The sequence below is a fragment of the Eptesicus fuscus genome, chromosome 10 (genome assembly GCF_027574615.1).
Source record: "Eptesicus fuscus isolate TK198812 chromosome 10, DD_ASM_mEF_20220401, whole genome shotgun sequence".
NCBI classification, from domain to species: Eukaryota; Metazoa; Chordata; class Mammalia; order Chiroptera; family Vespertilionidae; genus Eptesicus; species Eptesicus fuscus.
The window spans coordinates 87,880,929-87,895,326 of NC_072482.1; the positions used below are offsets into that span (position 1 = coordinate 87,880,929).

The following is a 14,398-nucleotide window of genomic DNA, read 5'->3' on the forward strand; positions in this document are numbered from 1 at the left end:
TCCTATAAACACTCTTTATTCTCCAGACTTATTTTACTAACCAACCCCTCCCTCCCATTTTAAGATGTTATGTGTAGATCAAGTAACAGCGGGAACAGTGAGTAAATTGCAGATCAGTGATAAAGAACAGGACTTTCGGTGTCAGACAGACTTGAATTTGAATCCTGGCTCCACCTTTTTCTAGCAACGAGACCTTACACCATCTGTGTAGCCTTTCTGTGCCTCAGTTTCTTAATCTGTAAATGTGGATAATAATGCTTAGTCATTTGAGAATAAAATGACAGCATATGTATAAAGAGCTTCTAGGTACAATAGCTTCTAGATATGAGTGTGCATCCCAGGAAATGATAGTTTGTTTGGTGTTGTGTCCTAGATGCTGTAATAGTAAAACTGGTGGCTCCACTGGGGCAATGGGTGTACAGGTTTGCCCAAGAAAGGCCAAACTCAAGGCCTGAGTGATAATTCTGTCTTCAGGGAACTGTATATCACTTGACTCCAAAAACAAAACATTTTTCTAATGGGAGCATCTTTATTGCATAAACAATTAAGGGGTATATGTTCTGTGCAGATACCTAGGGTTGGTATTCGGGGCAGGAGGACATCAAGCCTGACTACAGCTCTCAGGGAGCTTACAATCTGGTTCAAAGCTAGCACACAAACTCAACTATAGAAAAACAGAAAAAGTTCATGTCTTGGGAAATCCTCAAAGTGCTGTGGGAAGTCAAAGAGGCAATGTCATTTCTAGCTAAAGATGTTTAAAATCAAACCCATTCCCCCTCACTTCTGCAGCCGGGTTTGTTTCTCCTGCAGCCTTTCCCATCTCCTCAAATGGGCACCATGTTCAGATCCAAGCCAGGACTGTGAGAAGGAAGCTCTTCCGACCACTGGCTCTCCTTCCCTTCTGCCATCAGCTGTAAGCTCAGCAGATTCTTCCTCCTTAATATTCCTAAACCGCTTCATCCATCTTCACTTCCATTGACCTCGTTCAGTGGTTCTCAAACGTTTACGCCTTAGAATCTCCAGGAGGACTTGTGAAACACATATTGATGGGCCCAAACCCCAGAGTTTCTTCTAATTCAGCAGGTCTGGGGTAGGGCCTGAGAATGTGCATTTTAATAAGTTGCCACTTGATGCCAATGCTGCTGCTCTGAAGACCACAATAAGCAGCACTGTCTTAGTTCATAACCTCGTCATTTCCTGTTGGGGTTATTGCCCGCCTGGTCTTCCTAACTAAGCTCTCTGTCTCTTATCCTTACCTTTGTTCTTCACTTTCTCCACCTTGACCTCAGATCTGGAAAAAAAAGAAAAGAAAATCATTTCTAGCTGTGGATACCCCATTGGATAAAAGTCAAGATCCCTCATGTGATCTGTAGGGCCCTCAATTACCTGGCTCCTCCCTCCCTCTCTAGTCTTATCTACTGCCTTGCTGATCCCATGCCCAACCTCTGGCACATGAAAGTCCTAGTAGTTTTAATATCCTTATCATTTCATGTTTTGTCCTTTGCATCTGCTGTTCACTCTGTCTGCAATGCCAGGGTCCCTTTCTTCACTTGCTAACTCCTGTGGGTCCTTGCAAACCATTCAGAAACACCTCATTAGGGAAATATTACCTCTCCACCTTCAGGTAGGGATAGGTGCCTCATCTCTGTGCCTTCTACCCATGGTGGTTATCATGTGGTGGTACCTGCCTGCTAGTCCACCTGGTCCACATATCTGAGCTTCCTGAGAACAAGAACAAAATATTTTATATCTATCGCCACAGCCCCAAGCAGTACATTGCCTGGCAGAGAGATGAAAATCAGTGGATGTTGAATGAGAGATCCAGAAAGTGTACTTGATGGAGGTGGTCATTTTAGTCAAATGTAAAGACCATTTAGGATTTGGACGTGCAAAGAGAAGAGGAAGAATATTCTGGAAGAGGAAGCTTGAGCCTGTGGTCAAGCTTGGACATAGTGTACAGAAAGAATAAGGAGGGGTCTAGTTTGTCTGGCCAAAGGAGTGTTGTCTTGAGAGTCAGATAGCAAAGGTAAAATCAATGTGACTCGGCAAGGGATTGAATATGGAAATTCAGGAAAGACCCAGATCAAATGTGAGAATATAGAGAATACCGTTGACCAGAAACTGACTCTTCAGAGATGAAATAAGCTATAAGGAGTAAAAATGGGTGAGGACCAAGAGTGTGGCTTGTGTCATGGTAGGTTTGGGGACACCATTAGGATACATTCCTCTGTCTTGTCTTTAAGTGTCTTCCCACTGACCTTATTTATGTTTTCATCTCCAGGGCCTAGTAAGTGCTAAATGCTGAATGAATGAATGATGAATGAATGTATGCAGTGGATTCAATAAATGAGCCAAGGACAAGAAGGACAGGTAGCTTCTGTGATGATTTTAGGTAGTGCATTGCCACCCATAATGCCACCCGTGCAGATAGGACTCAGGCAAGAACAACAGTCCTTGGGAGGACCAAGAGGGATAACTCAGGTGACGGGCAGCAGGGGTTCGGAAGACTATCACTTATCACTAGAAATGGGGAGACCATCACTTATCACTAGAAATGGGGAGAGTCTTAGTATTTGTGAAAACAATCAAATGACACCTTAACATAATGCCCTAAACCGCTGTGCTTGTGGTACTTCCTAAGGAGCTTTACAATTTGCTGAGCAGTGACAGAATATATGAGAGCTGAAGTGAGCTCTCACTTCACTGTACTAAGGCAATAAACATGAACATTCCTACCTTTATGCTATGTTTAAAGATATGTCTAGAAAGAGTTATGTATTGTCACTGCTAATCAATTTTTCCTTGTGGAATAGACAGCTTTATGACTATTGTGACACTGTTCTCAGAATCTAACCACTTACTGTTCTTCCGTTAAGTATAACACGTTGACATGTGTTTGGAGAATATAATATAATGTTGAATATATGAAAGAAATGGTTTTCCTTGTTACCTGTTTTTCCAGTCTTCTTGTTAATACTAGGGGGATTTCTCATATTGCTTTTGTGTGTGCAGAGAAATACCTGAATAAAAATAGTCTAGAGATGAAGGCATTAAGTGATGCTTGTATTAAACATACACACAGTAAAGCGTTATGTTTCTAAGCAGACATCCTCAGGGACTTTTGGTTGTGCTTCTAAATCAATAATTCTATTGGTAGATCCATCAAAAATTTAAATATGCAGTGTGACTAAGCAAGAAGTTTTATTACCAAAAACAAGCACCAAGGGCATGTGGAGGGGGGCAGGAGGGTGTAGAGGGTAAACAGTAAAGAGCCAGATTTCAATTTCCTTTTATGCTCAAGCCTAGACAGATCATTATTTACCCGTGTCTGCCACTGACAAACAAAAGCACAGGGTTTTGAAACGGCAAGTCATTTACTTTAAAATTCAATTTCACATCTTCAAACAACCATTGTATGAATATCTAATAGAAGGATCAGACGTTGGCATCCGAGTGTAGCATCTATAAAGCATGTACTAGTTGGAGTTAATTTATTTAACAGATATTTACTGAGCGTAGTATGTGTGTCACCTCACACTAGACAGGAGGCACCAAGGCAAGACCAGGCTCTCTCTTCTGCTGGAGACACGTGGAGTTCCAAGCTCTGGTTTTATTGTTGCTGCTGCTGCCGTGCTTACCATGCAAATGCCCGTTTTTCTTTCCAGTTTTCAACTTGAACTAATTCATAAAATATGAAATGCTGGACTTGTGATGTACTTCCAGAGTAGCCATTTTCCATGTGCCTCTTAAAAGTTCCTCAGTGTGTCAGTTTTGATGGAGCCAATTAGGAAATCTAAGGAAAGAAGAATTTAGGAAGCCAGGGAGTTATAAGAATGCTTGGAATTTCTAAGAGATTTTACTGAATGTTTTCTGTATCATGACATGTTCCAGAAGACCATAAATGTTAGTTTATATGAATATAAACTACGTCTTGCCTTGCCGATATGGTAAATAAATAATTCAGATGACCACCCACCAGAACCCAAGAAGTTTGGGGGTTTTGTGCGTTTCCTATGAAATATTGGCTTTACTGTAAATGTTTATACTCAGAGAGAAAAAATAATGATGTATTGTCTCATTTTACTCCCACTTTTAAATTCTGCAAAATGATTTTCAGATATTTCTGCATCTTGCAGTAATATCATTATAGAAATATAACATAATGATTAACCTCTTGTCTTGGTGTGACTTTAATGGAAAGAATTAAAGGCATTTTTCTTATTTGCATTTTTGAACAGCAATACACTGACTTCTCTGGTTAAAATTAATTATTCTGTCACATTGTTTTCATGGTAGCAATCAACTAAATTAAATACAGGACTATAAATCTGGACAGCACTGTTTTATTCAGTAAGAAGCCGTAAGTCAAGTTCATAAATGTTGCACAAAACACAGCTGTTTGGCTCTGGTCCAGGAGGTAGTAAGGGAGGATGAAAGGAGTTGGGGAGATAACCTTTAGCTTAATATGGCTTGGAGAATTAGATCCTATATATGCTAATTTTGTACTTTTTTTAATAGATGGAACTGATTAAAAATATAAGTACTGCCGAACAGCCCTATTTATTTACTCGACATGTTCATTTCCTCAACTTCTCAAGGTAAGATATTTTCCTGTTTAATGGTTTTCTTTTTCATTTCTTCTCAGGACTTAGACTCCATCTAACAAACAATCACTTTAAAATCTACCTTCATTTCCAAGGTAGTGTAATTGCCTTTGAAAAGCCTTTTTTAATCCTGTTGTTTTTGCTGTGAAGGGGTCAAAAATTTGAAATATTTAGACAAGAGCTTCATTTCTTTCTAGAATATTCATCTCAAATCTTATGAAAAGTTGAAATTATTTTTAATGAGAAGCCATTTTACCTGATAGTTCTTTTTTTTTTTTAAATCAGATTTTGTACTAAAAGAAATAACTTGGGAAGTAAGACAAGGGTATTTTATTTAGTTAAAAATATTTTTATTGATTTCAGAGGAAGGGAGAGGGAGAGAGAGATAGAAACATCAATGATGAGAGAGAATCATTGATCGGCTGCCTCTTGCACGCCCCCTACTGGGGATCGAGCCCACAACCTGTGCATGTGCCCTTGACTGGAATCGAACCTGGGACCCTTCAGTCCGAAGACTGATGCTCTCTCCACTGAGCCAAACCAGCTAGGGCAAGACACAAATATTTTAACAGAAATATTTCATTGCACATTTTCGTACCACTTGAACACACACAGGACCCTGGAAATGACAGTGGTGAAGTGCCTGCCTGTTTAATACTCATCTGACTAGTCTAAGCCTTGCATGTTTGATGCCGACGGGGTATTTTAAGTATCTGTTTTTTCTTTGGCTGCAGGGACTTACTGATAATAATGTAAAATTTTCAAATTTAAGTTTTTAGACTCTTGATTTTTGAAGTTGTTAATTGTGAGTTCTGGGCATTCTCTTACTCAGGGATTCATTTGCATGGGTTCCCTTGTCACTGGGCTTTGCTGTGAATGGGAAGTCCTCAGATTCTTCCTCTCCTCTCGCTGGCCCATGTCTGAGCTCACAGCTGTACCCCTGACAGAGCACTGGGTCCAGAGACAGATCCACTGACCAGCCCGGGACCCTGGACCTCCCTCAACAACCAGCTCACTGTTATTCCCGTGGGGGTACTAGCACCTCGCAGGTCCATAGAAAGCACTGGATTATCCTACTAGCTTGTGCTGGCCTAATGGCCTCGAGGGCCAGGCACCCAGGGAGGCCCTGAGTGTTCCCAGCTCCATCAGCCACAGGATGCCTATCAACCTAAGGGGGTGGAAGAAGGTTTTAGCCTTCAAAGGACTTCCTCCCTTGCCCCAAGCCCAGCGCAAATTAAGTGTAAAGAGAATGAGATTCAGCAAAGCAAGTTATTAAGCATCGAAGAGGAGTTGCTGCCTTATCTTTGAAAGCAAGCTTCCCCTGAGGTTTCCAGCCTGCTTGATAACTAAGGTTCCTGGGACACGGAATAGGTGGCTAGGACACCTGCAAATTATCCTCCATGGCCTAGCGGCATGTATGGAGAGCTGGTTCCCAACCACATTTATGAAGTTGCTTGCTACTGGATTGCCTGAGTATGTGCCCTGCCTCTCATTTCCAGTCTGCCAAGAACATATAATTCAACATAATTAGATAATGGGGACTTGTTAGCTATTTTGAGCACTGCCTTTTATGACTTGTACAGCGGCGATCTCGGCCCCTCTGACCCTTACTCTTCTCATGAGCTTCCTTCTGTGTCACCCCGGATGTCCTCCAACCCGATTCATTTCACTCCTGCTTCAGGGTCAAATCTTTACAAGCAAAACAAATTGCAATGCAGCAAGTCTTAATAATGAGCGCAGGACAGTGAAAACTCGAATGACAAGCCAAAGCCCGTATCTTAATTGGATCAGCAGAGCTGGGCCCAGTGCGATGACTATGTTAGATCATGGCCCCCAGTGTCGAAAACATATTCAAGAGTTTAGTCTTGATTAATGAAATTCAGAAAGAAAAAAAAATTATAAATACCTTTAGAAGACACTACCTCTGCAGAAAGCAGTGTTGGCCTGGGTGTTAGACCTTCTCAGTGATCATGATTCTGGGCGAGCAGTTTAACCTCTTGGGGGGTCTCTGTTTTTCTACCTGTAAAGTAGGGCAGTTCCTGCCACTACCACCTTATAGGGATGCCCTAAACACATGAAGGAAAGCCTTCAGGTTCTCTGGAAAGGAAAACATTCTATGTAGTCAAAGTGGCTTTGAAAGGCGTCTCGGCAGGCGTCTGGCCGTGGGTTGGCTCCCGCTGTGGGTAGCCTCCTGGTGTCTCTATCTAATGCTGTGAGGGTGGGGCCCTGCTCCTGCTGGTGACCCCTCCATCCCTTTTTGTTCAATTAAACACATGTTTATTGAGGACGCCCCGTCTCCTGTCCACCGCCCTACGTCTGGGGCTTCTGCAGGGAACGAGAAATATTATCCTTGCCTTCAGGTAACTGGAAACTCTTCTCCCATGAATGAAGAGGTGGCAACCAAGCGTGAGGAACTGGAGGAGACAATCACAGGTTCTCCTCCAGAGGACGTGGGAGGCAGGACCCTCCACCCAGAAAAGCAAGACTGGAGGGCATTGCGAGCAGGAGCCATTGCTGCTGGGATGTGAGGGGTGGGGGGCAGCTTTGGACAGATTGAAGGGGAAGACATGGGCAGCACAGGAACCAGCATGAGCAAAAGCGGGACAAACAGAGGGACTGAGAGCACCCAGCAATGGGAACTGCAGTGCATGGCAGCCCACAAGCAGGCAAAGGCAGATTCCGAGCTGACCAGCTCTGCGCCTTTAATAAGCTCATGCTAACGTTGGGAGCAGCTTCACCCCTCTTCCCAGCCGCATGCACAGGGCCGGGGCCTGAGGTGCACGACCTCCGGAAACGGGTAAATGACACATTGAACTTTCATTCTTTACAAGACGATGCTATACTCACAGAACACGGGAAGTTAAAAATCACCTTTTTCTTTTTCAAGGGCATAGATTTATTTCAGGAAAATGTCTCAGGTATAAATGGGCAAAGTGTGGGCATACAAAAAAAAAAAAAGCACCAAAATATACAATTAGAGAGGGACAACTAAATTGGGGCTTGTTAAGAGGGCTTCCATGTGTTTTTAGAGTGAGTTTCATATTTTGAATTGTAAGGCATCGGGATAATTGACCGCTCCTAATAAACCTATCCTGATCATTGCTGACAGGCATGTAGCTGGCTTGTTTCAAGATAATGAGGTTATTAAGAGAAGAATAAATATTGTAACCCAATATTCTTTGTTGATATTTTATTTCTAGTCTTCCTTACATTCCTAATGTGTCACAAGGTACTTGCTGGTGAGTGGAATGTAAGAATGAAAGTCTGGCCTCACTCCCCACACATTCTTTTGCACCAGAATTTTCTGAACTTCTGAAGGGTGTGGCATTATATCAAAATGTATTGCTCCTTAATTCTACACCCCCCCCCCCATTAATGGGGCCTTCTTACCTTGAAGTTTAGGCACTCTGAGAAATGTTATCCTGTGAGCTTCTGGCTATTCAGTAGCTGACTTATTTCATTTATTCATCATCTAGGCATCCTTCTGTATCCCTCCTTTGTCCTTGCTTTAGAGCTAGAAGGAACCATTTCACCATATCCAGTTTTATTAATTCAACCATGGAAAACAGCAGTATCAGGCAGTCTAGTGTTTTTGTGGTTACGCTGGGGAAGCTTTCCTGCCAGAGGAGGTGAACACCAGCACGCAGAAACGTCAGCCTTTGGTACGGATTGGGGGCGTCTCCCACGGCAGTGCTCTCTCACACGGCCAAGTGTTTTCCACCCGGACTAGCTGGGGAATCGAGTCCAAGTCACCTTGGTCTAAGAGGTGCAGCTCTTTCCCATGATGGTTAAGGAGCAGTTTTAATATCCGCATACTATGGTTTCATGTGTCTGTCCCCAGTTATCGAACTAACTTAAAGAACTGTAATTTTTGAAAAGGTTTAACTTCCCAACATCAACAGCATGGCTTTAAGTTTGTCTTAGATCTACACACTGGAAAAAAATGTGACAGGCAACTCAGTTTGTCTCCCTCCTGCCCCTACTTTTTGTTTATTTGTTTGTTTTCTAAACTTTATTTTTTTGGGGGGGGGGGGTAGGGGGAGGCAGTAATTCTTTTTTCAATTCACAATTCCCCTCAATCCCCAACTTGGATCCTGCAGGGACAGCATTGTGAAGTTCTGTAGCAGAGCTCAATACTAATCAGAATAGTCCAAGCGAATGACAGGCGATATCAATATGCTAAATAACGTCACACTGCCACCTCTCTGAAGCTTTCTTATGTTCTCCTTCCTTTCTCACCATGACCCCCTCAGCCTGCTTTGCTTCCATTTCTATTTCATCTTTTGTCTCAGATGATGGCTCCAATACCAACACTAACTTACAAAAGCAAAACATTTAAAACGAAATCAATCACTAGAGAAGCTGTCAATGTGCACTGTGCAAGGGGAGGCCTTTTGAACACTCCGTCTCTTTCCTTAAAGGGAAGTCTTGTTACTGACGTGAACAAAGTCTGCCCTCTGATGGCATTATTTAACGAAACAAACCTGATCTTGCTAAGTTAATTCTGTAACGCAGTCGGGTTTCCACATCTTATTTCTAAATGTTGACTTTGTTTTTATTCTCATTAGCGAAGTGATCCTTTTAAATGCTGTGCCCTGCAGCTCTTTTGTAGTGGTCACCAAGCCTCACACGTGGAAGACAAAGGTAACGACCACTTTCTTTACCTACTTCAGCAGAGCCCACACGTTTGATTTGAAAATGAGAGATTTCTCTCAGTTGATCCCATTTCAACACAGCGGAACTGATCTTCCTAAAATGGCCTCTCTTCCTCACTCTTCCCTTCTCACTCTGCAGTGGGTGTACCCTGCGGCTATCTGAGGATTGGCATATCCTGGACTTGCCCTGAGCTCACTTCCCTGCACATGGGAAGGACCTTCCTCCTGCTTACGTACTGTCTTATCAAGCCATCTTCCTCTCTGAGCGAGAACCCCAACTCCAGTGGCTCAACTGCCCCCTCCCTTCACCCTGTTTGTCTCCACTTCCTACTAAATAAATGTTCTGCCCTCGCCAGGGAACTGAGTGGCTGAATCTTTTCTGATTGTGTTTTGTGATGACAGGCCCTGTATGGGACAGCCAAGACCAAGTGCCCACTCATTATGATTGTGAGGATGGAGGGTGGTCCATTAATGGCTTAGCTTCTAGCAAAGGACCATTCAATAACCATCTCTACTGGCCCCACACCCCAGGCAGCTCCTCATCTGCCCCCCATCATCTGCTTTCCCAGGAGGGCTTTTCTCTCACTTCAAAGTGTCTCATTACAAAGATCAAAAGCTGTAGACTGCCAGCCTCAGTATTTTCATCTTTTATTGTAGGTAATAGGACAAGGATAACTTCAACTTTCAGGCCAGAAGTTACAAAGAAGATAGACTTTAGGTGGAATGATGGTAACCAGGGGCTAGGAGTAGGGGGGAAAAGAGACTTACTGTTTAATGGGCACAGAGTTTCTGATTGGGATCATCAGAACCTTCTAGAGATGTATGTCGGTAAGAGTGTACCTAAAATTCTTATTCAAGTGCTTTGTGTAGCTCATCAAAAAAGTGACTAATGTTGCCAAAGAGGTGATCGATTGAGGTAGCAGAGGGGGAAGAAAATGCTCAGAATGAGATATTTAAAAATGCATGAGAACCATGTAGTTATTATTCCTAGAGAATTATATGCTGCTTTGGATCTTTGTGTTCTCATCAAGAAAAGAAAACAGAAATACTATGATAAATTTGCAGAGGATCAGGAGACCCACAGAGGTGATTAAAGTGTTGGTGAATATGACCTATGAACAAATAAATGCCAAAGAAATTGGAAATCCCTGCTACTTTAGGATAACTTAAAAGAGAACTTCAAATATGCAATTATTGTTGTGGTGACCAAGGGACAAGAGGGTGTGTTGTTAAGTGAAAAACAAAATTATGGCCTGATTCTACTCTCTCCTGTTCACACAACCCTGTCATGAGCTGTGATCACCACAATATTTTACAGCTCAATAAAGACCAAATTAGAGCAAACACTCTAATTTGAAGGAATTTTAAACACACACACACACACACACACACTCACACACACACACACACACATTAAAGGAATTAAAATTGAAGCCGAAGTCTAAAAGTTGTAAAAGCCCATGAAGAGAAGCTAATCCTTTGTGTGGACTGGATCAAACAAAAGGAAGTTCCCACAAAAGGAAGATTAGGAATCTGAGGTGTGTGTAACAAAGACTCCTCGACTGTGGGGTGGACCCATAGGATGGACTTTGCAGGGAGGCTGTGGAATCTTCTCTCCGGGGATTGAACAATAAGGCAGTGGGAAGTGGGGGTGGGGCATACACAGCATTCTTTCTCTAGAATGGAATCAGCAGCAGGCAGTAGGTTCAGTGACTCAGAGACCCTGTAAGGGTGACCAGGATTTCTGACCAGAATTTAAAAATTACTGAGAGGCGAAACTGACCCTGAGAGAGAATGGAATGAGGGTGAGACAGTTCTTTCTCTTCTCGGGCATTGAGACACAGAGCAGTGGTTCCCTGGCCTCTTTTGTATTCCCGACATGCCCCTTCTGATTTTGGCAGTTTGGGAAGGAGCCATGTGTCCTGGAAAAGGATGAGAGTTGGCAGGCTGAAACTATTATCACTGTCACTTTCTGGGAAGGAGGGTATATATCAGACACCTCTCTTGCAGAAATCGCTAGAGAGAGGCTATTATATTATCTGATATTTGACAATAAATTCTTAAACTGCCTACAACTTCTGTTTTGGACAAGTACCCTGGAATTCTTACATTGGGTTACAACATGCAAACAGGAGCAAGTCACCCATGCTTAAAGCCTTGTCAATCCTCACATCTGTAGCTTTCAAGAGAGGATGGCTGTGGCCAGACCAAGGACCATCTCCTGGTGGGAAGCTGGGATTGAGTTCCATGACTGGACACTTCTGCTAATTAGTCATTCTTCGCATGACATAGAAGTACAGTTGAGGTTTTAAAGCATGATACAATTTTGAGGGCTTAATTGCATTCACATCTAGTGTTCATGCTTTGTCTTCCTAATCCCTAGAATTATTACTTTAGCTGCTATTTATCATAGATATGAAACACAATTTCATTTAGAAGAGGAAGATATGGTACATCTAGGATGATGATGGTTAGCTGGTGATTGGCACAGCTGACTTCTGGGACTAGTTAGTTGTTGTTCAGGTAGCATGAACATTATCTTGTGTACACATGGGGACTGACACATTTCCTGTTGGCTCAGCTCACCTTACTCATGAGCAGCAAGCTTTCCAATATGGTGTATTCAAGGTTCCAGAATACCATTCACATGTCCCGGTGCCTGAGATTCCACCATTGGAGTCATTGCTTTATCTTTGTTTATACTAGTATCCCTGTCTCTGAAGATTCTCTTTAAAAATGCAGAGAAGCTGAGGACAACATTGCACGAATAAATACACAAAAAGGATTGGTGTTGTGTGTCAGCTTTCCTCCTACAACTGAGCCCTGTGATGTTGGTAGTAACATGCACACTTATAAGCCTGCATGCAGGCATTCACTTCTTCATGGTTGAGCACCTACGATGTGCCATGTACTGTACTCAGTGACATCGTTCCTGGCTCCAGGAGGTCCACAGTCTGACGGGAGAGGCAGATGTACAAACAGTGTTCTAGAGTCAGGGCTTGGAGGCAGAGGACAGAGGGAGGGACACTAGGACACAATTAATTGCTGAAGGATGTGACCGGAGTTCTGGGCTGGGTTTTGAAAGGCAAAGAATCCGCCAACCAGGTAGAGGTGGGAGCAGGTTACATCAGTTTGTTTTCTTGGAGCTCTTTCTGACCCCTGACGAATGTCCAGGCATCCTCATCAGAAGGTCACAGGGTAAGAGAAGCCGGTGGGTCCCTCAGGAGGTCCCCAGGGCAAGACCTCTGCCCAGAGACTGGAGTGTTCTATCTAGGCTCTTCATGTCACTGCTTGCAGGCGGTTCAAAGAGAGAGGAGAGGGATCTTACGAAAAATTCGACAACCTCGTCATTTTGTCTTGGGAAGGCCTAGCTCTTGGGCCAGCAGTCAGATCATTTGTCTAATTCCTTTGTGGCAGGAATTTAAACGGAACGCCTATATATTTGCTATATTTTTATCTGTACCCCCTTGCCATCACTTGAGGATAACTATGCTGATTTTTGTTGTGTCCCCGAGGTTCCTCCCATTTACTAGTACATTTACCAATTCCAGCATCCTCTGTCCATGGTTCGGAATACAGAGTCTGGAGCCAGACCACCCAGGTTCATATCCTGGCCCATTGACTCATCCGCTCCCTGCCTCAGTTTCCCCAAATGAAGGCAGGGATAATTATGGTTCCTACTCTGTTGAGATGTTGTGAGGCTGCAGTGAGTTGGACAAATGAGGTATTCGTAAGTTTAAGAAATGTTGACTCACTGACCCACAATGGGCAGAGCACCTCGCCTGAGGCTATCTCAATTAGAATGTAGGGTACCCCTGTTGACCTGTTAACCTGAAAGACAATCCGAACACAGCAGTCAGTTCAAACATTCAGCCAGGTGCCCGTGGGTCTGTGTCAGACCCTGAGACTGCAAACTCCAGTACAGCCTGGTCCGCTCCTCGGACCTACAACCTAGTACGGTAAGAGAGTTGACAAATGAGGTCATTATTATGAACAGTCCCAGCAGCCTCTCCACAGGTCCCCGGACAGGCTCTTTCTGCACGATAATAAAATGCCTGTGGGGAAACTGCTTGCTGATTGCACTGTTCACTGGTGCCTTCGCAGATGGGTCTGATGCTAGCATGCTAACCCAGAGGGAGACGGCGTCTGTCTCAGCGGTGTCTTCCCTTCTAGAAGTGACGGGTTGTAACCGGCTCTGTTCGTGTGCTTGTTAGGTTTGGAGGAGACCAGCCTGTCTACATCAACATCATCAGAGACCCCGTCAACCGGTTTCTGTCTAACTACTTTTTCCGTCGATTTGGAGACTGGAGAGGGGAACAGAATCACATGATCCGCACGCCCAGCATGCGGCAGGAGGAGCGCTACCTGGTGAGTCCTGCTGCGGCCAAGAGGTGGTTGCCCCCCTGCCCTGGGAGCAGCTCCTGGGGCTGGAGGCTCTCCCTGCCTGCCCATGGCATTCCCACGGCACCTCCACGGAGCCCATGTGGCGAGGGATCTTCCTTGGGGAGGAAGTTCTTGCCAGTGAAAAATTGTTCCGGATGACCCAGATCATAATGAACTCTTTCCAATGGCTTTCTAATCTTGCTGTCCTCGGCTTGATGTCAGCGCTAGAATTTAGTCCCAGAGCAGAAACTATCTTTCCCTTTGGGAATCGCTCTCGGAGGGTCACGAAGCATGTTCTCCTACCTCATCCCATTCAGTTCCCATGGCAATCCTAGGAGGGAGAGGTGCTTTCAGGCGAGGACCTTACTGTTCCAAAAGATGTAGGACTTGCCAAAGTTGGGGCTCCTGGTAAGGGGCCCAGCTGTAACTGACTGTCTCTGGGTCCTCTTGACTTGAAGTCCGGGGTGCTTTCCCCGCAGCACAACAAAATCAGGCCACCTCAGCAGAAATGGGGCGCCTTTTCTGCACTGTGTTTCGGGATGCTCAGCTCCAGGGGGATGTGGGTTTTGACCTCGGTCATTATTTCCAGGGCGCTGTGTTGGAAACAAAAATAGAGGGAAGACTTATGCATCTTCCTTTCCAGAATTAAAGGGGACATTTCTCACTTATTTGTGATCTAAATGGACAAAAGCTTACTGAATAGCTGAAAGCCTGGTGTTAAGGAGGCTGAAATCCTGGTCTCTGTGGGTGAGAGAG

The 14,398-nt window shown here is 44.0% G+C and overlaps 1 protein-coding gene across 2 annotated transcripts in view; it reads left to right on the forward strand.

Annotated features, from left to right (window-relative positions):
- The window catches only part of UST (uronyl 2-sulfotransferase), a 262,562-nt gene that overhangs the window by 154,475 nt on the left and 93,689 nt on the right, over positions 1-14,398 (forward strand). For both annotated transcript variants that reach the window (XM_054721950.1, XM_054721951.1), the window contains exons 4-5: positions 4,519-4,598; positions 13,474-13,627. In XM_054721950.1, the coding sequence (XP_054577925.1) occupies positions 4,519-4,598; positions 13,474-13,627 (234 nt within the window). The remainder of the gene's footprint in view (positions 1-4,518; positions 4,599-13,473; positions 13,628-14,398) is intronic.